The 26,662-nt window shown below is 36.1% G+C and overlaps 1 protein-coding gene across 1 annotated transcript; it reads left to right on the top strand.

Moving 5' to 3' along the window:
- Positions 1 to 922: 922 nt before the first annotated feature.
- On the top strand, positions 923 to 24,508 carry LOC150109162 (major facilitator superfamily domain-containing protein 6-like). Its single transcript, XM_090405902.1, has 5 exons — positions 923 to 1,059; positions 16,265 to 16,364; positions 17,405 to 18,868; positions 23,682 to 23,846; positions 24,239 to 24,508. Exons 2-5 carry the CDS (start codon positions 16,274 to 16,276, stop codon positions 24,319 to 24,321), a joined length of 1,803 nt encoding a protein of 600 aa, XP_090262028.1. The 5' UTR covers positions 923 to 1,059; positions 16,265 to 16,273; the 3' UTR covers positions 24,322 to 24,508.
- Positions 24,509 to 26,662: the final 2,154 nt, after the last annotated feature.

Below are 26,662 nucleotides of genomic sequence, written 5' to 3'. Positions count from 1 at the left end.
AATTATAAATGACTTCGTAGCCACAGAACTGAGTTTGATAAGTAGCACTTAACTGTAATAAAGTTAAGGATTTCGTATAGAGTTATAATGCTATAAATAATTTAAAAAATAGTATCTGTATATTTAATTATTCCTCCTCCTCCTCATATGTATATTAGGCCCTAGGGGGGGGGGTCCCGTTACGTTCGTATTAGGCATGGCCTATTACGATTCGAAACAGCGACCGCCTCGAGGATAAGGTGGTTGGCCCTATGACTCCCCGTATGTCCTATATATGTAGATGCGTTTGTTCACGGGTCCAGTATGCCTGTTCTTGGGACGAAAAACCCGAGTTTCAGGCTTAAAAAAACTCCCTACCTATCGTATGAGACCGGCTAACTCACCTTCAGTCGAAAGAGATTAGATAAAGGTTCCTCACGTCTTGGAATGGGAGTCGAATCCAGAACTTTCCGACCGAAGGGCTTCATCTATATCGACCGAGCTAAGGGGGTTCATATTTAATTACTAGCAAGTATTATTTCCACGTAATCTGTTTAAAAGAAGTGATTTCACAGCCAACAGCTGTGAAAAAAGTACATTTACATCAGGGAACAAATTCTTTTAGTCACTTGGCTTAATTCATTAAATTGTACTTTTTAAAATATACCGGTTAAAAAAGATAACGAGGAAATTTAATTTTTTTTACCTGAGGGTGTAATTAATAAACATAATTTCTTAAATTCCAAGCAACCAAATTAGATTCCGATGTTTAACGATGCTTGTTATAATACCGAACATTACGTTTCCTACTCAGGTTTTAGAATTCTGTTTATTCTTCTGTCCGCATGTGTATACGTTAGGATTGCGACACAACTGGTTTGATAAGGTTTTAGCTCTACCGGAATTAAACATCGTGATGCACATTTTATTTTTCCCCCCGGCTGACTGCAGTTGTGTGAGAACGCTTCCCGAGAATTCGTAGTAGCAGAAATGCCCAAAACCTGAGCTACTTGCTGCTCAGTGCTTACTCTCTATAATGCTCCGGAATTTTGAGAAACTTCACTAAGCGTTTATTTATCGGTAAGCACTGTTATTTTTAAAGCTTAGTGGTCACAATTCCTGAAAATAAATACATACATTTTGAAAACTTTAGAAGTGTAACTATAATATTATTCTATGTTGAATAATTAATGGTGTATAGAGTGTTTGATGTATTTATTAGTTAAATAATAATTAAATTAATTTTATTTTTGTCTATATGATACTGTTTTTTACAATATATTGGTTAAGATCGTAAATATCAATTTGTTTTATATCTTCTTTTAACTTGTTTTCTCAAAATAACTTGTTTTATCATAAAGAGATATTATTCTATTCATCAGCCTCGTTTTTATTATTTTCGGAAAAATTGTCTAATACGATTCTAACCAAATAATTAATTTTAAAAACTATAAACTCTTGTTAGAATAAAACAATGATATCCTTTTGACAGAATTACAATATTCAGTTAAGCAAGTGATTAAATATTTCATAATTAAATGCCGAGAAACTGTGTCGATATAAACTCATCAACCTTTCAAATTTATGGTAATCAGAATAGAAAAGTTTTTTTTTTTTTTTTTTGGTAAAAATAAAATTGTCTGCAGGGTTAATTACGCTTTATTTATACACAGTAATCTATAATTATATGTATGATTTACTGTATATTAGATAAATCAATATACATTTCGCATCTGTAGAAGATGAGTATTAATAAAAGGAGAGTATTTGAAGCTTAGTGAGAATGTCACGTGATTTTTCGTGATATTTACAATCGTTGGCTTAATTTAGACTTGAGTAAAAACGGAAACGTGAAAATCAGTACTTAGTACTGGAAAACACTTAGATAAGGCTCATTACGTTTATATCGTAAAATAACTCGAGTGTGTCAACAAACTCCTAGTTGGCTTAGGTTTGTTTCTAGTAACAAACAACGCTAACTTTAACTTGGAAAGGGTGGTATTATATAGACACACACATAAGATATATTAAGATTAGGGTGTTTTGAATTATTGACGAAACAGTTACGGACATAATAGGAAGTTTAACTTATTATATTTGCGATTTGCATTTACATTTTCAAGCTGATTTGTCTCTTTCGAGAGGGGTAAAGAGATCGCAGGTCGCCATAAGATAAATGCATAGACGAATCAGTTCCTTCCCAGTAATATTAAGCATAGGATAACTGCAGATTATATTCTATTTGTCCGCGCGGTTAGCCTAGTGGCTATGCGCTTCGCAACAATATGCCTGAGGAAGGCGTGTCCGAGGTTCGATTCCTATCAACGACATGAGGAGCTTAAGGATCTGCCATAGCCAAGTTAGCCGGTCCTGGGCGTGGACAGTATGGTTTTTTCCACCAGTTTATCTGGTGTTTTTCATCCCGCAAGCAGGCAAACCGGTCTGAGGACACCCGGATTACAGTCTGGGATACTGACCCAGCCATAGGTCTGATTCGTCAGCCTATGACGGTTCCAGAGCCCGGATAAAATTTGGGGGTACTAGATGGTACCGAGAACTCCCGTAAAAAGGGGGGGAACGCAGTATTATCACACGGAATTTATTTATATATTATTATTATTATTATTTCGGGCTACTCCAGAGAGTCCTTTGACTCATCGAGGGAGGCCCTAAACATCATGTCCACACAACTATTCGACATTCTCACAGTATCTATCATACCTTGCTTTGAACTCGCTCACTGTCATAGCACCCACAACAGACTCTGGCAGCTTATTCCACTCATTTACCACTCTAAAAGTAAAGAACCCAGCTCTAACACCACTGCTAACCACACTCTTTCCCAGCTTCCATAGGTGTCCCCTAGTTCTCCCACCACCAATCCTGATCTCAAAAATATCCTCTGAATTAATCCTATAGAATCCTTTTAGCAATTTGAATGTCTCAATCATATCTCCCCTTTTCCGCCTATCAACTAGTTTCTGCAACCCACAAATCTTCAACCTGTTCTCATATGGTTCATTCCATAGACCCGCTATCATCGTAGTCACTCGTCTCTGGATCCTCTCCACCTCCTCCCCATCAAGAAGGAACCGAGGTGACCAATTCTGGGCACAGTAGTCGAGATGAGGTCTTATCAGGGCTCGGTATAGAGGTACAATAACTTGCTTGTCTCTGCTCGTCAAGGTATTTTTCAACAACCAAGTGAGTTGATAAGCTGATTTAGCTACTTTTGCAATGTTCCCCCTAAACTTCATCTCCCTATCCACCAACACTCCCAAGTCCCTGACCTCATCAATCTCTTGGAGTACAGTTCCACCAATGTGGTATACTGCTGCTAATCTTTTCACCCCAAAACACATAACCTTACATTTTGTCACATTAAATTGACATCCATTCTCCTTAGCCCAGAACTCTAATCTATCTAAGTCATCCTGCAAGACTTTGATATCTTCTGCATTCACCATCGCCCTACCCAACTTTGCATCATCAGCGAACAAATGAACTGTTCCACTTAAATCCTTCCCTATATCGTTAATGAACATATTAAACAGCAGTGGTCCAAGAACAGAACCCTGCGGCACACCACTAGTCACAGGCCGTCTTTTGGATTCTACTCCTGAATAAACTACTCTTTGATATCTCTCCATTAACCACCCACCTATCCATCTCACCAACCCTATATCCATTCCCATATGTTGTAGTTTACGGATTAGAATTCCATGTGGTATCCTATCAATCGCCTTTACCAGGTCCAGCACTATCACTGTAAACCCATTTCCCTTATCCAGTTCAGCCGTCACCTTGTTATAAAACTTGAGCAAGTTACTGAGGCGTGATCTACCCTTCACAAAGCCATGCTGTCCCCTGTACAGTATCTCATTTTCATCAATCCATTCCTGTATTTTTCCTTTGACTACTTTCTCCAAGACCTTGACAACGACTCCTGATATGCTGATCGGTCGGTAATTTGCCACCATAGTCTTGGATCCTCCTTTATGCAGTGAAACTATTTTCCTCTCTTTCCACGCCTTCAGGACTAAACCAGACCCGAGACTCAGATTAAACAACATGGTCAAGGGCACTGATAATTCCTTAGCTGCTTCACGCAAGACCCGTGCCGGTATACCATCCAATCCCACAGATGTATTCACATTAAGGTTCTGTAATAGACTATTCACCTCCACTTCATTCATCACAATTCCCGTATAAACTAATGGTTCCTTCATTTTTTCATTGTCACCACCTGGATGATATACTTTTGCAAAGTGCGCGCTCAGTAACTCCACTCTATCGACTGGTTCAGTGACCTCCTTACCATCGTCATTCCTTAAAATCATTTTGCCATGTTCAGTTTTTTTCTTGCTTGCAGCATATTGAAAGAACTGTTTGGGATTCTCTTTTGCTTGCATAGCTAGTTTCCTTTCATACTCGGCTTTTGCTGTTTTTACCACACTTGTTACCCTTCTGGCCTGCATTTTATACCGTTCGTGTGCCTGCAGGTCACCCCTTTCTTTAAATTCCCTCCACAGTTGTTTCTTTTTTGCAGCTCAAGCTTAATGGTGTTGTTCATCCATAAAACCCCTACTTGTTTTATTATTCGGACCCTTGGTATACAATCAGCCATAACTTCCTGTAAATGCTCCTTGACCACTTCCCATGCTCTATCGACGTCCAGCCCTTGCAGTTGTACATGCCATGGCACTAATCCAAGCAATCTCCTAAGCTTGTCAAACTTGCCAGCACGGTAATTCCACATATACCCTGTCTTAATCAAAAATTCCACACCTTTAGCCACCTCCCAGGTCAAGACCTTATGATCACTCTCACCAATAGGTGACAACATGGTCATATTCATTATAGTCAAATTGTGAGATGCTATTACCAGATCAAGCACTCTCACACCCCTAGTATTTTCAATTACATGCTGTCTCAGATAGTTATCCCTTAATAATTGAATAAAATCCATTTCCTTCCTCACATGTGTCTTCTCCTTCCATTCAATGTTACCATAGTTGAAATCCCTCATAATAATTACCCTCCTTCCACTCATTTCATCGATTTGTTTATGCATACTATCTCCACCATCTATTCCATCACCTGGTCTATAGCAGCACCCAACTGTATATTTTATTCTGCCAGTCTCAATCTCACACTAAATAGCTTCAAATGAGCTCCTTTCACTTTTCTGCAACACAAATTCAATTCTCCTTGGCTGCAGTTCATCAGCTATCATCAATAACACCCCTCCCTCCATTTTATTCTCTCTGTCCCTCCTAAACACACTATAACCTACACATTCTATCCCACTAACTATATCATCTTCCGTCAGCCATGTTTCACTAATGCCAATAACCTGTGGCCAGGAAGAGCCAATCAAGGCCAAAAATTTTTCCTTCTTGTTCCTAATACTCCTGGCATTAGTATACATGAAATGCAGTGATCCCTTTGTCCCACCCCTATCTTGATGCGTTATTCTAAATGTCCCATTCCCATTTTTTGTCCTTAGTATTGGCTCGGGTACATTATATACATTTTTACACTCAACTGTCTCACTGGTGTTTGCATATACACTCCCCCCCCCTCCTTGGTAGTTCTAGTTTCCCTGGTTCTGCACATCCATTTTCACTTCATTCAGCAACACTTTTTCCAGTCTCCGCACACCAAGTCCATTCAAATACAGGTCATCCATCTTGTATAAGTCCTTTCGCCCATCAAACTCATTCCACACGTCCACGAATTCCACACCACACCGTCTGCATAACCTGCGCATAATGTCATTTGCGATTATGGCCTCCTTCTAAGCTCCTCTCTGTCATGCCGCAGCAACAGACTCACCATTTTAACTTTGTCACTCTTTTCTTTCCCTACCTTTAACTTGATTCATTTTATTTGATTCATTTAAAATTTAAAATTAAAGAAAAGAGTGGTTAATTTGGAAATAACAATGTCCACAGTGTAAAGCCATTGACAGAACTGCAATCATCCAACATAATCAGCTACAAAAGAATTGCTACTAACCCAATGTCAACTCATTACTCCTTCGAAATACTTCGAGTACGTGTATTGACACGTGAGTGGTGTTTCTTGCAATATATTCACAATCGTCATTTCTTATGTTACTGCAATCCGTACTTTACTGTGACGAAATGACCGGTTTAGTTGACCCATGATGGCTACGAATATTGGGGCAAGAGTTCGCCCAACACGAACGTTTGTTTTCTTTTAGTTTCATTGCTGCCGTGTATTTTTAGGATGCGCAAGTCTTCATTCTCGTAGGTTTCATTTTTAGAGTTTTAACCTAATATAGAAAAAATAATAATAATAATAATACTGGATTCGAATCCCACTTTTTCCATCAACTACAGGTGTGACGTTTAATCCTATTGCAACACTGCTATTAAACGATGACAACAAAATGTAAGTCATGCTTGCTATTTTCGTATTCAGGAACATCCGTCCCTTGTATATGAGAGATACTAAGGACAAATGTCACATACATTAGGATTACGCGAATATCTTAGGATTAGACAAGTAGGCATGAAGATTTTAGATAGTTAATTCACATATGTCTAAAGCTGTATTTATGTTAAACAGATTAGATTAGGGTATTTTTTTTTCGTGTAGATTCTACAAAGAGAAGGATGTGCAGAAAGGGGATGAATTGCACGACGTGTATATTTTAATATTTTAGCTAAAAAAAGATAAAGGTCTTATAGCATAAAATATGATTAGGAAATCTCTGTAGGATTTAAATTTTAATAAGTGAATAAACTTGTCGAGTTCCTGAAAAACTAGAAAAGGTTTTCATCAGTTGGAAGAAAACGGATGGTGCATTATATTAATATTATAACGTGACACCTTCAAGAAGTCCAAGGACTCATTATATTGCCGCTTTCTTTCAAAGGATTGGAAGTCTATTATATTACGAGTAATTCACACGCAGAATGCGTGTAAATTACTCGTAATATAATAGACATCGAATTCTCTCCCTCTCTCTCTTTTTAACACACACACACAAATTTTTTGCACAATTATACGGACACCGTGTTTTATATACTTGATTGAAACATCTACCCATCTTACCCAGAGTAGTATTATTGTTAATTGGATCTGTTCTATTGCTTATTTGCTTGTGTTCTGAAACTGTTGAATTTCTTAGTGTTATAAAACCGTGTTATCTTCGTTTGAGGCCCACTGACTTGGTCTCATTTGAAAAAGTCGTTGGAAAGGTGTTTCGTGTTCCGGATAAGATTTAAACCTTGTGAAGTCTTCCTCGTCAAAGGGCATCGTCACTACGCAAGTTTAACGTTAGGAATACACTATCCACTTCACTCTCCTGTTACTTTCTGTCAGACTGTGTTGTCAGCTAAGTTTTACTTAAGTTTCTTTTCATATTTTTCCCATCTCTTATTGACAAACAGCGACAATTGTCAGTCAGTTGTAAGGAGATGATTCATGAATAATATTACATTCTATGATAATATGTTGCTGAACGTAATGATAATATCTCGATCAACTTAATTCTAAGCTCTTCTTTCGGTATTTCTTTTCGGTATGTCATTTAGTGCCTTTACATATTGCTGAATCAGCAATATTTGAAGGCAAAAGATAATGATACAGCTTGTCATTACATATTGCTGAATCAGCAATATATAAAGGCAAGAGATAATGATACTTAAATATAAAGAGCCAACAGGCTTCATTTCGGCGATATAACCATTATTCAAATTAAGGGGATATTAAATCCCACGTTGTTTTAAAACTGAATAAGAAACTCAAAGATTTGAATCAGAGAGTTTCATGCCGAATATAGTAAACTATAAAAGTATCGGCGATCACTAACATAAAGCTAATGCAAGTGACCCTAGTACGTAGTACAATACCGGACAACTCGCAGCAAAGGTGGTGAAGTTCTGATCGCTATTCTTAGGTATTTTCCATAATGTAAAAACACATTTCCTAGGAAATGTATGCTGTTATTACATTATGGTGGAAGGTCACTACCCAGACCGGTTTCAACCTTTTTTGAGGCTTCATCAGTGAGTAGCTAGACCGAATTAATACCAAAGTGTATAGCGAAAAGAACTTATATACTCTGCTATACGAGTTTCCAAACAGGTGCAACCATAAAGTTACTTAAATATAAAGAGCCAACAGGCTTCATTTTCATTTTCAAAATGCCAATAGGCTTCATTTTAATTTTTTTCAAAATGAAGCCTAATAAAGAGCCAATGGGCTCTTTATTAGGCTTTAAATAAATATAAATGAAAATATAAAGGGCTAATAGGCTTCATTTTCATTTTCAAAATGCCAATAGGTTTCATTTTCATTTTGAAATGAAGCCTATTGGTTCTTTATATTTAAGTAACTTTATGGTTGCACCTGTTTGGAAACTCGTATAGCAAAGTATATAAGTTCTTTTCGCTATACACTTTGGTATTAATTTGGTCTAGCTACTCACTGATGAACCCTCAAAAAAGGCTGAAACCGGTTCTGGGTAGTGACCTTCCACCATAATGTAATAACAGCATACATTTCCTAGGAAATATGTTTTTACATTATGGAAAATACCTAAGAATAGCGATCAGAACTTCACCACCTTTGCTGCGAGTTGTCCGGTATTGTACTACGTACTAGGGTCACTTGCATTAGCTTTATGTTAGTGATCGCCGATACTTTTATAGTTTACTATATTCGGCATGAAACTCTCTGATTCAAATCTTTGAATTTCTTATTCGGTTTTAAAACAATGTGGGATTTAATATTCCCTTAATTTAAGATAATGATACAGCTTGTCATTATCACTGATACACTTTACTCTAGGAAACCAGAGATATGTGATATTAACTATATTCTGTGTACTCGCGGTTCAACTTGCCAGTCAAATTCTCTACGCTTAGCACCTGTAGCGTCGGTATAGACGAAGCCCTATGGTCACAAAGACTTGGGTTTGATTCCCGTCCAAGACATACCAGAAGCATAGGGCCAACCATTTTATCCTCGAAGCCGTCGCGGTTTCGAATCGTAATAGGCCATGCCTAATACGAACGTAACAGACCACTAATATAACTCTATAATAGCATGCAGCTACAAAACTGCAAAAAGTAGAGATGCACACAAAAAAAGCGAGTATTCTGGAGTCTTGACTGGTTTCTCAGATCAAGTGTTTTTTTCTTTACTTTTTATAATTTCTTTTCTTCATTTCTATATAATACTAGTGTAACCAAATTTTTATGAATAATATTCTAAAAATTATGAACTTTTATTTAATATTATATATATCAGATCATTTCTTAATAAACTGAAGCCCATGCATTTCGTACGAGGCGAGTAAAATGGATATCCAGGGAGGGTAATGGATGGCAATGCTGCAGCCAATGAAGTTTAAACTGAGGCGCGGCTATTCCTATTATTACCCTTCTGCCATGATCAAAGCTTATAGCTCAGTAATACTCCATCCACACATTTTCATCAATCAGATGAAGGGATAAAGAGTCAAGGACTCAGTCCCTCTCCCTCTCCCCCCAAAAAAGAGTATACATTATACATTCTCGATTTATTTATCCAAGACTGTGTTTGTCCTGTAGTGTCCTCTCTTTACGAATGGAAATTATGGTAGATGCAAACTTATCTGCAAAACTATTTAAATTCTGGTAGATGCAAAATTTAATGTTATTGAAATCAGTGCGCTGAGAGAAAAATTCATTCTCATCGGGATGAAAAAAATTAGATCAAACTGTGAAAATTATGACGCTGTAACGAAAAAATTACGGTTTTCTTTAACGCTTGAAGATACTGCAAAATGTTCTACCTTTGTGTTGGTGTACATCAAAAAAACAAGTTTTTTTAGGTATTTTATTACATACAATTATTTTGATGTATTAGTCGGCTGTCCTTTTATAGATAATTTTGGAAATATTTTTAAACAGATATGTTTCTTTGAAAAGCTCCAGTTCAGGGTCTCCTTTAAACAGTTGACTCTATTTATAAATATTTTGCCTTTCTATTTGAACTGCTTATATCTGTCATCTTCTAAGAGACTGTTTAAGAAAGAGATTTGAAATCCAGGTTTTGGAATTTTTCTAACATCCTAACCAAAGTTATGCGCAGAAGCTTCCTTCAGGATCAACAAAATTCAGGAATTTTGGAACTACGAGGCGATATTTTCGATAAACGAATCGTCTTAAACTTTTATTACTAGTCGTATGTATCATAGAGATAAATAATTGCATCAGAATTTAAAAGAATATAAACATACAATTTAGTCCAAAAATTATCAGAATATATACAAGACACTACTGGATTAAAAAAAATCTTCTTAGTTATATCATGTTCCTATATTATTTTTTAAACTGCGAGTTAATTCCAAATTTCCTCAAACACCACTTTGAACGTATATTATCAACGCATTGCGATTTGATAAAATATGTTGGATTGCTATATAAAGATAATTTTTATTTAGGGAAGCTTTGTCTAAATATGGAGATGGAGAACTTGTACGATCTGAAGAACATTCCACAGGGGGAAAAAAACAGAAAAAGAAAACTTAGAGCGAGGTTTGAATAATAAATATATGGTTGATGTTTTTGTGGACGTCTAAACTGGTCTGGATGAAATAAAATGCGCTGAGGTACAAATGCGAGGTTTGTTAGTTTGTAACTCATGCATTCATATCACCATTACATTTCTGAATGAAGAGTCCAAAGCGGGTATTTATCTATCCCTGATTATGACGATAAGAAGAACAAACCAAACGTAAACAATTGACCATAGAAGAAAGCAAGGAAGTTATGAAATTTTACAGATTAATGTTAGTGATGAAACATAGTAAAAAATGAGGTTTTGGAAAGCGTATGCATATGTTTTGGAAACAAAACTTCCCAGAATGCGCAATAACAGAACGAACACTGATTGAGCAAAAGAATTTCATTTTCCGCAACAAAATATTTATTGAACTTGAGCGGCAAGAGTTACGTAATAGAGCAACAGCACTATTAACAAAAATGCACAGGAGGTAGCCAAATAGAATTTCGAAATTTAAATCAGTGATCATCACGCTGACGACATACCTCAGAATGTTTTGAGAGAAGTACAGCGTAAAATAAAGTCGGAAATATTGGAACATGAACTCCATAAATGATTGTATAAGTCTACTAATATTAACACATCCTGCAGAAATCTAGGATAAAACTGCTTCTATTAGATGGAAATGATGCTGTGATAAAAATAATCATAACTAAACGTTTAATGGAAACAAATTATGTCCTATACAGCGTATATCATTACAATGAAACTTGGTTGCAAAGAGTGAAATCAAAAACCGAAGATGAAGTAATTTGCGCCATGAAAAATGGGTTGGAACGAACAGTCAGCAAACTTCGAGCTGATTTGAGCAACTTAAAAAGTCTTAAAGAAGGGTGGCTGAAAATTAATAGCATCAAAAACAAAATCATAAATAATTTGGCCAACAAAACAATTGCTGAATTTACCGAAAAGCTAAAACAAAGAATTTGCTGCACAGAAAAGTAAAAGATATGAAGCAAGAATCAACCAATATGTACCAAATATGCAATATCGACTGGACAAACGTCACTTCTTTCAGTTTCTGCAGAGACAAAAAAATGCAAACAATCATTCGACGGAAAAGGAAGAACCAGTCAAATTTTGGAAGTCAATCTGGGACAGACCAATTGAACATAATATAAACGCCTCCTAAATTAAGGAAATAGAAATAAAACAAAAACAAATCCAAAATGTCATTACGAGACATTCGAGTCATTACAAGCAATTGGAGCCCACTTGGCAAAGATGAGTTACGTGGATTTTGGTTAAAGCATGTAACTAGTCTACTAGAAGAAATGGCAGAACAATTTAATTATTTGTTGCAGTTAGGCTCAATAGAACATTGGATGATATATGGTTATGCATTTCTCTTGATGAAAGATAAATATTTCAAATTAGTAAAACCGCATGTTCGATTCTGGCTGCTGCTACGAAATTATGGATGCTCAAAAATCATTATATAGTGAACGATTCGAAGATATTAGCATTAGACGTAGAATTTTCCAAGGTTATTCCCTGTCAAGGTGATTCCCTAACTCTTCACCATTTCTTTGATACCTTAGTCTATGATTTTGAAGAAAACAAAACTTGGATGTGAAATTCCTAATAAATAAATGTAATTTAGGAATTTCTAAATGAAATTCCTAAATTCCATATACAATAGATGGGAAATTAAAATTTCCCATCTATTGTATATTGATGACTTGAAGTTATATGAAAACTCGGCCCAGCAAATAGACTCATTACTGAACACGGTTCGTATTATTATTCAGAACATCAAAATGGAAATTGGTTCCACAAAATGTGCAATTTTATCTCTAAAAGAGGAAAACAAAATGACTCTAGCAAGTTTAGTTTTGGTTATTCTTTTGATTATTCAATTCTGATAACAAAGGTTAATTAATTGAATGCAATTCGAGCAATGGATTCTTGAACAATACCAGTGATCCAATACACAGCTGGCATAGTAGATTAGACAAAAGAAACTGGACCTCAAAACTAAAATTAATGACTATGCATCATGCATTGTATCCGCAAAGTGATGTTTACCATCTGTACCTACCAAGAAAAATAGGTGGATGAGGTCTGCTGCAAGTGAGACAGACTGAAAGAATTTAAAAAATTTATTTACAACGACAATAGCTTTGTCGATATGAAGCCATTCCAAGACATTTTACAAGAGGACCTTCTAAAAGCAACAGGAAATGAATCCGATTACAAAAAGGGAACAGCAAAATAACTGACATGTACGCTGGAAGAATAAACCCTTACATGGCCTAATTTCTTCGAGATATTGAGGAAAACATTGACATGAACAAGACGTGGTAATGGCTACAATATGGATATATTAAAAAGGAAACAGAAGGATAGATTCTAGCAGCTCAAGAACAGGCATTACAAACTAATGCAATGAAAGCAAAAATTTTGAACATCAATAATAACTGCAAATGCAAATTATGCGATCAGAAAGATGAGACTGTAGAACATCTAATCAGTGCCTGCAGCAAAATAGCTCAAACTGACTACAAATACCGTCATGATCAAGTGGCCAAAATAATTCATTGGCATGTATGCAAAAAATATGATTTCCCTCAGCCCTCAGCTGCGACTTTATCATCTGTGGTAAATTTTGTTCCTTTTATGTGTTTCTTTAAATTTGGGAATTAAAAATAATCAGGTGGGACTAGGTCTGGCGAATAGGGTGGGTGAGGCAGCAATTGAAGCCCAACTTTTGTATTGTCTGTTAGGCTTTATGAGTAGTGTGAGAAGTGCGTTTTCCTGCAAAGGCAACACACCTCTGCTCAGTTTCCAGTACCGTTTTTTGTTCAGTACCTTTTCAATTCTTTCAGAGCTGTTGAATAAACTGCTGCTTAAAAGCTTCACCATTTTTTGACGTACTTGGTAAGGATTACATCCATCCATTTGCCAAAAGACAATGGCAAGCACCTTCCCTATCGAGGTTTGGGTTAGCAACTTCTTTGGCCGTGGAGAACCTTTGTGTCTCTACTCCATTGATTGTTTTTTGGTCTCTGGGTCATAGTGATGAAATCATGTTTCATCAACAGTCACAATACGACCCAAATATTTGAACATGACTTCTCAAAATGACACAAAATCCCTTGAGATGATGCAGGACACATTCTCTCTTTTGGTCAGCATTCAAATTATGGGGACCCACTTCGCTGAGAGCTTCTGCATTCCAGATATTGGTGGATAATGACCGCCAATTTGTTCACTGGATGTCCCCAGAGTCTTTGCAATGTTTTTGGCTGGTATTCGTGTATCACCAAGGATAATGGCATGCACTGCATCTCTATTTTTAGATGTGATCCTTGTGGAATGTCTTTTTGACCGGGGGGGGGAACATATGTTGTCTCAAGATGCTCAGTTTTAAACTTGGCCACCCATCTGTCAACTGGTGGATATGCATGAGCACAGTTCCTTAACGTCTCACACAAAGTCTGGTGAATCTCAGTTGTGGATGTTTCTTGCAGCACGAAACACTTGATGACGGCCCCCACTGCTATGTGTTCGAATTTCTTCAAACACTTTTGACATTTCTTCTCATATATATCTTAAAAGAAAAACAACAAATTATTACAATTTCATGAAACATGGGGGTTAAAGGGTTTTAAGATATGTTCTTTCTTGTGGTTATATCAGTTGCTTTAATATCACTTTTGTTCTAGGTGTTTATCAGAACTTTTCACATCCCCCCCCCCCTCCACTAGTATTTACACTAGTTAAACATCAACGAATTAACCACATACAGTATGATCTACCCATACCGGTCACTGAATTAGGAACTTCGAAGAATTCAGTGGTTTCAGTATAGGCATGAGACCGCTAATATCGATCCCCTTCAATTCCCTGCACGTAGTTCGGTAAGATGTAAGGAACAGCTTCATTAAATGCTTCGCTCAATTGCTACACACAGGAAGTTCTCTTTGTCCGTAGAACTCATCTGAGACAACGATCTCGTTCCTGGAAGACTACCTAAGAGGCGTAACTGTGATTCTAAGACAGTCTTCCAGGAACGAGTAAGATACCTTGGGTATCTCACCTTTAGAGAAACCAGTTAATTCTACTGCTTTCAAAAATCGAGGCTCTAGCCAGACGACCACCCACAATAAGCCCTTTATCGAACTCCGAAAGATCCTTTGTTGTTCCCATGGTGATCAACACTATTGGCGTTTACTGACCCAGCAGCACACGTGCACCCTCCACAAGCAAGGTTATTATTATTATTATTATTATTATTATTATTATTATTATTATTATTATTATTCCTGACACCTTCAAGGAGTCCGAAGACTCATTGCGGGAGGACACCTACAACTGTCTCAACCACTACACCGAACTTCTACTACGAATCATCTCCATCAACGCCATCTACCGCCCACGTCCACCACAACTACAACCAGTATTCTATGTCTGTAAATTGCGTGTGTTCTGAAGGGCCGATTTGTCTGTATGCGGGATGAAAAAACCGAGTTTCCGGGAGGAAAAAACCCTGCTACCTCCGTATGAGATCGACTAACTCACCTTCGATTTAAAATGGTCCAGATAAAGATTCCTCCCGTCGCGACGAGAATTGAAATTATGGTCGTTGTACTTATTTTGAAGTAAGCCCGAAGCAATTAAAAGACAGTTAAGAATATTGTTTTGACTGTTTAGGGGATGAAAAAAGAGTTTCTGGGACGATAATCCCTGCGAAACACCTCATGAAAACCGTTGACTTATCTTTATATAAGCATTTATAAAGGCTCTTCATATTTTAGGCGGCTTTCGAACGCAGATGTGTCTCTTACCAAAGAACATTACCGAGTAAACCAGAGCTATATGTAATATGTCTGCGCTATAGCCTATCAACGAGGAGAGCAGTGACGTTTTTTTTATCCACTGAGTCATCCATACCTGCATATCTGTAGATGTGTTTCCTGGTCACGATTTTGCATATTCCAAGAGATGAAAAAGTCAGGAACAAATCACGTGGTTTCTGTATGATACCATCTAACTCGTTTTCATTTGAATAACCACATAAATGCTTCTCTCTCTTCATTCACAGGAATCAAACTCATGATCTTTCCGTCCCATAATCAACGAATAGACATTTTAACAACTACCCTACGGAGTATTTATTATATTACTAACAACTAGAAAACATTATTGTTGTAAAGACAGTTGAATAGAAATTAAATGGAATTTCGTTTCATTCAGGTAACTTAAAGAAAATGAAATACCATTTACCAAAAAAAAGACGTCCTTATGGATTTAAAAACCATTATCCTACTCACCTCTACAGAAAGTTGAACAAACTTAAGAAGTTCTCTCGTCATACCTAAGTGAACAGGAATTGCTCAAAATAGTATAAAAATTGATGTCACTTTTTCTAAAGATACTTTTAACGATAAAATGCATGATTTAACTAATCTGAATAACTAAAATTATTCTAATCAGTTTAATTAATTCATTAGTAATTAATTTAGTTTATTGGAATTAATCATAAATGATCTCAAAGAAAATATCGAAACTTGACTCTTTTGTTGTACGTAGATGCCAGTAAAGTTATTGATAACTTTAATCATTAACATGCTGATAATTTCACTAAGCTGCTGATTTAGTCATCCCGAAAATTACACTCTAAGTGTACAATTTGTAAAGAATGTGTCCTTTTACATTTGTTGATTTTGCATCTACCCATGTTTATTTTTTGCAGGATATTACCATGAAAACGCAAAACGAAAAAGCTCGAGAATGGTTCAGAGTGAACAAAGAACTTGTTCCACTAAAAGCTGTTCAGTTTTTCTGGTTTGGAGGTAATTCTTTCGAGTTATTTTACCTGTTATTGAACAGTTGAAGTTTCGTTGAAATCAACCTATACGTTATTTTCTCAATTTTATTTTGAAAGAAAAAATGCTATTTAACTCACAAACAAAACGATTGACTTTTTATATTTTACAAATTGCAAACACAGATCCGTCTTTAAAATTAATGGGTGATGTTTATTATAAAAGTGACACTCCCAATATTAATATTTGTAATAATAATATTAGGTGGTATATTTGACACAGATGTGTTTTGGCAGCTGTCAAACTCGTGACAAATAACATATCTTCTCTCTCTCTCTCTCTCTCTCTCTCTCTCTCTCCTCCAATCCCTGTTTCCATAGCAACAAAGATTCTGTGTGAACATGCCTTAATCAACGCATACTTTCGACTACTGCCGAAAGATATTTTGTCCATAAACATTCATTCAGCTGCCTGCTTCTAAGTTTGCTAATTACAAGTAAATTAAATTATTAGATTTATATAAATCAAGTGGATATTAAATCCAGCATTATTTCAAAGCCGAATGCAGAAACTGTGAAAGTTTCCTACAAAATTTGACCAGAGAGCTTACAGGAATACACTCGCCGGCTTTTACGATTTTCCCCTAGTGCGGATCTCATAGAAGACATAGATCGCTTGCCCGAGCATCCATATATTTGCCTTCTATTGTTCTATTTCGATAAGGTTTCGCAGGCCTGACAGCTGTTTCAAACTGGTTGGTTCTCCTCGGAGACCAGGCAGAAACCTTAAGTGAGCAAAAACTCTCGTTCAGTACTAAGAAACTCAAAGTGTCGGAGAAGTGTATTTTTCGTAAGCGAACTCTCGGTCGGTGCGTAAAGTATGAAGCCTTTCGTCTCTTTATTTAAGTAAATTATTAGAATTTTAAAACCATGTTATTTCAGTTTGAGGATCGCATGTTAATGATAGTCATAGTTCTGTGCAGTGCACGTAGGACTAGTTTATATATAATACATGTTCATAACTATTATTGTTTAAATTATTATTTAGCTATTTTTTTTCTTTTATAGCGCACTCTTCCCTGATACCGTACATTTTCATCCACTTAAAACAGCTAGGATTAACGATTACCGAAACTTCTGCCATCCTGACATTCCTGCCCATTCCACAGATTTTTGCTCCTCCTTTAATAGGAATGATAGCAGACAAGATCGGAAAGCATAAACTTCTTTTTGTTTTTTGTTTGCTCATGTGTGCTTTAACTGCTACTGGAATTCTTTTTATTCCATCAGCTCCTCAACCTATCTGCAAGCCTCCTTATGTCGAAATAACTTGTAATTCATCAGAAGAATTTCATCTTTTGGTAGAAGGGAAATGCGAGAATGATTTCACTAATAGTACGAATCTTCAACTTATCAAATGCAATTTAAAGTGCAAAAACAGTTCAGCGGAACTTTTTATATCCGATTCAGAGCCATGTTCAAAAGATGGACAACAAACATGTGGTTATTCTGAACCCAACACAACAACTGAGGAAAATAAGAATGTCACAGTGAACATCCATGGATATTCCGATTCAGGAAATAAATGCAGTTATTTGGTTCAGCTGTCTCAGTCGAATACCGTTACCTTTGAAGACTTCTTCAGGATGTCTTGTGAATCTATGAACAGTTGCTCTTTGATTTGCTCAGCACTTCAAAATGAACTTTCTCAATCGAGTGCAAACAACTTACATTTACAGAAGCAATGCAACACAGTTAATTGGCGAGACAAACTTACGACCGTTATTCTCACATTTGTGTTATTTCTTAGTTATATAACTTTCATAACCATGTGCTTCCGATTCGTAGACGTAACCTCCTTGGCATTAACCGAAAGGCACAATGGAGAATTTGGCAGAGAGAGAATGTGGGGTTCGATTGCCGGTATTATATTTTCTCCTCTTTCAGGTTATCTGGTGGATCTTGCTAGTCAGGGAGAAAATTACACAAATTATTTCCCAGCATTCTATTTTTACGACGGTCTTGTTGCTTTGACAACTCTCATAGTAATATTTTCTCAACTCGAAATCGCAGCTCCTTCAAAGAACGTGTCGTATAGGACGATAATGCTATTCCGAAACCCGGAGACAGTACTGTTACTCATTGCACTTTTTTTTCTTGGATCTCTCTGGGGATTTATAGAAAACTTTTTAGGCTGGTTCCTGGTGGACCTCAATAGTCCAAAATATCTGATTGGTCTTACAAATACAGTGTCCGGATTGGTTAGCATACCAGTGTTGGTTTTGTCAGGATGGATAATCAAAAAAGTGGGTAGAGTCAATATCTTAGTTATCGCATTCTTCGTGTATCTCATTCGTTTATTGGGGTTGTCGTACATGTACAACCCATGGATAGTCCTAGTTTATGAGGTACTGAAACCAATTACTTACCAACTTCAGTGGACAGCGGCTGCAACGTATAGCGCTGCTCTTGCTCCAGATGGTCTGATAGCCACCATGCAAGGAATCGTCGGAGGTATCCATTATGGCACAGGTAAGACACGTTATTTAATTTATAAAGGAATCTAGCATAGATCTAACCTTTTAATTAGTCTTAATCTGTCCCTAAGAAGTTAACCGTTAGAAGTTAGCATTTCATCTAGTTTTTTTGTTTTCTATGATTTTCGTTGATGTCTTTTCTTAGGCATTTTTCCCATCTTAAGTGTTACTGTGTTTATTTATGTATGGTGTCTTTAATGGTGGTGATAAAAATAAGTTATTTAAAGAGAAAAGGAGCATGCAACATGCAGTTAAGAGGACCAAGAGCGTTTAATTTCCTGTCCAGGCATGCTTTAACAGTATTCCTTTATACCTCTGTGCTCATAATCCCAGAAGGCACGATCTATCGGAGTTCGTAGAAACCATAAGGAGTAGCAACGCTTACTATTTATAGTATTGCACCCTTTAATGAATGAGTTTCTGAGTATTGACACTATGTTTACTACGCATTTGAAAAGATATCAACTTCGCAAAAATATAACAATAATCACTTCTTATCTCCATTAAGAGGCAGTGATGTTTCAAAGAAAGATGAATTGTCATACACAACCGATGAGTCTAGTTATCATTCTCTCCAAACAAGAGACGGTGTGCTATTACGGCAGCAATACTCCGAGCGTACAGTTTGTGGAAACAGACAGCACTACAGAAAGATGGGATTCCTTTAACTGGAAAGGTATATGTTGCACCCCACCAATCCATCAATTGACGAATAATACTGAATATATTAAGAAGAGCAAGACTGAGAAACAAAACTAAAGGAAATTAATAACAGTTGAGTACAAAAAGCAGAGATGAAGGGAATTTCGAAAAATAATAGGAGACTGTTCGCACCACTGGAAAGGAAGGCAACAGTAAGTTATCTTGAATGGTGTCTCGTTGTTATTTACTAATGCAAGAAGGCTTATAGAGTAAACTTATTTAGTTTATATTATTAATTGGAGAAATTAAGCAGAATACTCTGGAGATTTCTGAGCCTAAATTCAATATGAATATGAATAGACAGGAATGTGAATTAGTGTTGTTCATAATAAGCATGAAGTATACACAGTTGAGAGTTGGAAGTGTCGAGCGAAGGAAGTTGTGATGTTATGGACCATTTAATTACCAGATGAGGAAAGCAAATTATTATTTATACCGAACTGATTTTAATATGGCAGATCGAGACTGGAAGAATAAAGAATATTATAAGAGGACGGGTTAGAAATATTTGGAGTGGCTTCGTCATATACTGTTCAACTGTATATGACATCATATACTGTTAATAGTCTCTGAAGACGAATATTTTATATAATATGCATTCCGGCATGAAACTTCCGAGTATCCAATATTGAAATTGATCTGCTATTCAACAGATGTACACACGGCGCAAATTACTCATGTCGTATAAAACACGGTTGGAAGACTTGAAATTGGATAGTCCACTTAGCACATTGGCTAAATGTGTCGCCAAGTGTGGTCTGTGAATGACGTTTCAGGAGACAGAAACCCTTACAAGAAGAGTGCACCAAAGTCGCATGACGGCTGCGTCATCCACAAAGACCCCGATCAGGCTCTAACAGTAAAAAATAACCTTACAATGTCCTGTTATCAACTGTCTCTTGAGGTTGCTACGGCCAGAGGTGGAATATTTACAACCGGACAGTATTAAGAAGGCTAAATTCAAATGGGCTACCCTTAAGGGAAGCAGTGGTTTGTATCCCATTAAACAAAAAACCACTGCAGTACCTCGTCAAAACTGGTGACATGAACATGTAACTGAAGCCCTAACAAATGAGGTACAGCTCTGTTCTGTGATGAGTTCCTTCATAGTCTACAAAAGGATTCTAGAAGTTGTTTGATCTGGAGAGAATGAAGAATGCCGTACCATCCTTCAAACATCAAATAAAAGGAGGCTTGCAGTAATGGAAGTGTTCTCGTGGACGGAATAATGATCAATGGCCATATTCGTCTTCATAGTTTTATAGGGATAACGTAACTTCGCAGAGGTACCGAGAATATATCCTCGAACCCTATGTGCCACTTTATAGTCATGCGGTTGGCACAGATTTTCTTAACGACAGCCACCATTGTCAATACAGCGTTATAAGTGGATGTGCAGGATTCACCATTCTTGGGTTCTTTATAATTAGCATTTGTCTTTTAACTGTTTATTATAACTAAATTGTTGTAGAATTAGGTTGTTAGATCAGAATATTAATATATTGATTTTGTAGCCGTTTGTGAATTATTTTATGTATATGATGAACAGAGTATGTGATTACATTAAATCTTGAAGGATTTTGTGTTTTTTCTGTATACCCTGGTTATGTTTCATGCCTATTTCTCTTACTTAGGGGGGGGGGGGCTATTTATCAGTAGTTCCTAAAACATGCATGCAGTCTTCCCTTATTACAACTGAGTATTATTTTGCCATATTCATTTCGTAACCAAGTATATTAGAAGCATTAATTAAATCAATTTATTTTATAAAGATAGCGAATTTGCATAAGAGATGATGGCAGTTTAATTATAATCTGTCGTTTCCATTGTCCTCTTTGTAAATATACCATTGTCGAGATTCATCATTACTATATAATACCCGGTGTCTAATATCATGGTCAATTTCAATGCATTAAAGTTTCTATATGTCCCCGATTGTGTCTGTTCTTGGACTGATCTCTGGTTTCAGTTGTAAGACAGCATCTTCCACCTCCGGTTTGCATTCAAATGAAAAATACATGGCTTTCTATTGATTTCGAATTGATAATTTTTGCTCTAAATAGTTGTAAAAGTATCCATTTTTGAAGCGTGTGAGATAAGTAGTAAGATGTAAATGAATGATTCTGCCAGTTGCTTTCGATTCATCTCTTGGTGTCAGCTTTTAGCAATAAATTCGTAGTGAAAGTTTTACTTTTTCGAATATATTTTTGAAATAATGATAATAATTTTACCAGTTACTCAGAAAAATATATCCTTCATGCATTATCCATATCAAACAAATATCCATATTCATTCATAAATCATTCATTACTGCTTACAGGATATACAACTACATATACATAGATTATATCCATGAATAGTATACTATTTCACAATGAACAGTTAAATAAAATGCTAATATTGCTTTTTTTGACAAATTCTGAACATCGAAATATTGCTCATATAATATATTTGCTGTGATTATAATAAATGAAGTATTTTTCACTTTTGTAATATTGTTTCTAGGTGATATGTACAGGTAATGGACAAAAAAATGGAAACAGTGACACGTTTCGATTAATATGGCAGAAACTGAATCAAGTCGCCTTTGTTATTTGGAGGTGTGACAAGTTGCCTGAGAGCTCGCGAAATGTCTCATAAATGGTCTATAAGATTTAAGTCTGGCAATTTGGATGGCCTTGGCAGACAGGACAATTCATTGTCATGTTCCGTAAACCACTGGGTGACCATATTTGCAAATGAATGGGAGCATTATCCTGTTGAAACGTGGCTGGCTGTGCAGGAGAAAAGTGTGTCAACATGGGATGAAGATGATCACTTAGGATTGAAAGATAATATGCAGCATCCACTTTGCCTTCCAACACAACAAGTGAACCCAAGCCATCCCATGAAATTGCGACCTAAACAGAACTCACCGAAACAGAAATCAGAACAGAAATCATACTTAAATAGAACCACGGAAACCTTTCACAGCTGGAAACAAGCACTCTGACTGGTAAACTTCCTTCGGCTGACACCACAAACGTATTCATCCGTTTGTAGCAAAAAGTGTGAACATGGAGTCATCGGGCCATATCACGTCCCTCCACTGTTGTGTAGTTCACTGCCTGTGACCTTTGCATCACTGGGCGCGACGACGTGCGTTCACGGGAGTGTTCAAAACCTTGTGTAAGGCAACCCGACCGTGATATCCAACTCTGTTTTTCCCAGCGCAGAGATTTTATTGAAATGGGTTGCTTACGAAACCCACTAGTGAATTTTTCACACAATTTTTCAGCAGTAGCCCGCCTATTTTTCATGGTACAGCGCACTAATGTTCGAACATCCCTCTCTTGTAGTAAGCGCTTTCGTCTACTATCGCATTTCGCTGATGGTGTTTGTCCTGTCGACTGCCATGCTGACATAATCTCAAAGGCTGTTCCTTCACTAACATGTGTAATTTCAGCTGTTATGGTCACAGATGCACCTTCCAGCCTAGCTCCAACAATCACGCCCCTTTCAAAATCACTGATGAAGTCTTCTCTGGATTCCATTTTAGCATGCAATAAACGGCGTTTATTGTATTTATACAATAAACGCGGTTTTTATACACACGTCCCTGGGAATTTCGAGACTACACCTACATATCAACTGCATCTGTGGAAATAGCATATATATATATAATAAGAAATAGCAGTATATATGGTAAATGGCGAGTACTACAATCACAAACATCCATGCCCTTGGTGGATTTCAAACCGTCAACTCCTTGGCTGAAGAGCGGTTACACTAACCACTTCACCAACCAAGCCAGCACGTTACAGTTGATTACATATAATAATGCAGTGAGTATAATATAATGCTTCATACATCTAAAAAGAAACAATTTTATTGCTCACTGAAATAGTAAGTAGAACTAATGTTTAATTTATGATAAACACCGCATTTTTATATCCAACTCTTGATGTAATACACTCTTCTGGTTAAAACACTAAAATCAAATTTAGAATAAATGAGGTCATTAAAGCATGAGTATTTAGTTAAATCTACCCTTTACTTTAATCATAACTTGAATATTAAGTAGGAAAAAATATGGTCAAAAGTAGCTAACAATTGAATTTTCTCAGGACGAGGGTCTGGAAGTTTCATCGGTGGAAATCTGATGGCTAAATATGGAACTCGTCCAGCTTTTCAAATTCTAGCAGTGGCTTCGGGGATTCTGGGACTGCTGTACGCTGGCATTTATCACTTCATTTTGCCGCTGTTTCATAAAAACAGACTGGGAGGAACAGGTAGGTGAAAAGAATTTCTATTTTTCTTATATAGTAGGTGCTATTTAAGTAGTCTTCTTAAGCTCTTGAAGATGTCCTCTTTGAAATTTGAAGATGCAGAAGGACGGACGTTAATATTTGCAATGACGCTTGTTTTAATCTTATCATGATTTAGATGATATGATGAAAGAGGGCCATTTGAATCGGGCCTTATCCTTTGCGGATCAGTCTACTTAGCATTATGAAAATTTGAAAAATTTGTCTTAGAATAATAAAATATTTCTTTTCTTTAAATTGCAAATTCATCCAACCATTAGCAACACTAAGTAATATTAATTTAGTACTGACACGAATTTTTTGTTAAAAATAATTGAGTACTCATTATTAGCATTTCATTTTGTTTTCTCCCCTAGGAAATAAATCTCCAGATCGTAAGAAAGAGATAAAAGTGGATGCAGAGAACAACCTCACAAAGGAAAAGATTTCAAGATTGTAAATAGTCACCCGTCCGTTCTTCTCATCAGCCTGATTCGGATAAGAAAACAGTGTAAAAAGGAATTTAAAAAAAATAACTGATTTTATCCTTATTAAAGAAAACAATATTTGATATTTGTAAATTATAGAACCAAGAAATGAAAGAATGAATTAGCTGAATTAAAAAAACAAGTCTGAGGGAAGGTCAACATTATGCATAGACAGGATCGTTTATTAATCGAGTATTCCAGCAATTTCTAATGATACGAATTGATGGGTCCAGAATATCGAATCAAACATTCACAAATTTCATTACCCAACTATTAATGTGGTACATAAAATATCCGTACAGTTTACTATAGATTTTTAAATTAATTGCAGAAAAACATCTGCATATTCACTTTTTTCTATATTCAACAATATATCACAAATAGAGAAGACATAATAATTTAAAACTTAACATACGCATACATAACTGTATAAACTTTATTAATTAAAGTGTATTTGTTTTTTGAGTCCACTTCGAGTAGGATAAAATATCGGTTACGATATTTTATCCTACTCGAAGTGGACTCATTTTATATTAATTTGAAAGTGAGAAGTTACAGAATGTATAATGCATCGGTGTTACGTATAGGAGAGAATTACGAGAGGACAAGAAACATGTTTATATTTATTAATCACGTGGAAGTGTACTTCTTTTGGGAAGTTAAAAAGCTTAGGGGGGGTGCTCCAGAATAGAGGCAGATAAAATAAAAGTAGAATTATAGAAGTCGTTTTCCAACTGAATTGCAAAAATAATGTTTGGCAGTTGTTGCTCGTGTTTGAACAAACGTATTGGTGGAAAGTGGAGAAGTATGGATGCCAGTTTGCTAGAGCAGACTGGCATCCATTCACTGCAGAAGGTGCATAAAGCTGAAATTGACCATCTGTGAGGTGATAGTCGAAGTGAGTCAGTGAATTCACTTCGTTTTAGGAGGATTTAATGTTTCAGGAGGATTTAATATACTTCCCCGAAACATGGAATCAGTATTCTAAGATTGGATTGATTTCAGATTTGTGCAAAGTTAATAGCTGGATAAGACAAAAGTAACTTTTGAGTGGAAAAGGATGCTTTTAGAAGTTGCCGAAGCTATTTCTATAGTGTTTATTCCAGTAGAGCCTAGAGGAAAATGTCAATCCAAGAAAGAGAGAGAGAGAGAGATCGATCAGGTGTTCTCTAGTGATCAGTGTATTACCAAAAGTAAAGGAATGAGATCAATTTTTTTGCCAGAAAGTAGGTTAGAACTGTGTTTTATTAACATTGAACTTGACTAGGTTATTTTCACCCTACTGAAGAATGACATGGCGGTCTGTGTTCATGCCACTGGTTGTAGGTCTTGAAAAGTTGTTTATGTTCTGTAAATTTTTTTGTTAAATGAATAAGAGGAATGGAATATGCCATCGTTAGGAAAATTAGTTATATATCAATGGCAAAGATCATTTGCGTGTAATAAACGGGTACGTGCAATATAATAAGATCCTCTAGCACTTCCCAACTTTTCCCATACTTCTTATCTCTTCCAGCTTGGTATGTGGCATTGAAAAGGAGAAGCCAGTTGCAGTTATGCACATCTTTCTTTTATGCTGCTGCCACCAGCGAAGGTGGCAGCAACATAAACATGCTGGATTATCTTTCTTATAGAGAATTCCTTGTTATTGAGATACAGCATGACTTTAGTCATGAAAGTTTCATTTGTCCTTACCGCAAATAATTTCACTTTTCTTTAAAGCTTGTTCCATTTGGATTACCTCATTTACTCTCCTAGTCGAATTAATCGTTGTTACAGGTTAGCTTCATCTTTTAAATGAATAAGTAGATAGAATGATAGATGGATAGATAGAATAAGAAAGACAGAAACTCTATACAAGCGATATGAATTAACGAGTTAAATTTTTGAACATTGGAAAATAAATATTAAGCGCGTTTAATGAATTATGATGAATAATAAATTTGTTAAGAATAATAATATTCTTTAACATTAGTAATAACTTATCGTTCTGTTTATTATTAATAAATTAATAATAAAAACAAAACATCTTTTAATGCACGCAAAGGATTGTTAAAAGTAATTAATCTTAAAAAGTTACAAATAATTTTCACCTAGCGAATCTTGCCTTTCCTTAGGCTTAAAAATGGCTTCTAACTCTGTTTTTTTTTTCTTTTCATTGTATCTCTCTGACGATATTTATTTAAAAAAATGACCTTAAGGCAATTATTGCACTCCTATACTTATCTGATAAATACAACCAGAAAATATTATAAACAAACTTGCTCTGACGATTAAAGGTGAAGGAGGTCATGGAATCCCAGAGAGTAGTAT

Source organism: Typopeltis vanoorti, chromosome 2, assembly GCF_054136105.1.
Source record: "Typopeltis vanoorti isolate ZY-2024b chromosome 2, IOZ_Tvanoo_1.0, whole genome shotgun sequence".
NCBI lineage: Eukaryota > Metazoa > Arthropoda > Arachnida > Uropygi > Thelyphonidae > Typopeltis > Typopeltis vanoorti.
The sequence above is the reverse complement of the archived record's forward strand: the minus strand, read 5'-3'. Positions and strand labels throughout refer to the sequence as shown.

What these genes read in the sequence shown, in the direction of transcription:
- LOC150109162 (XM_090405902.1), top strand. Translation starts at nt 16,274, where the DNA reads ATGAAAACGCAAAACGAAAAAGCTCGAGAATGGTTCAGAGTGAACAAA. An exon ending in TCAGTTTTTCTGGTTTGGAG is followed by an intron (nt 16,365 to 17,404) that starts GTAATTCTTTCG and finishes TTTCTTTTATAG; the next exon opens with CGCACTCTTCCCTGATACCG. An exon ending in AGGTATCCATTATGGCACAG is followed by an intron (nt 18,869 to 23,681) that starts GTAAGACACGTT and finishes GAATTTTCTCAG; the next exon opens with GACGAGGGTCTGGAAGTTTC.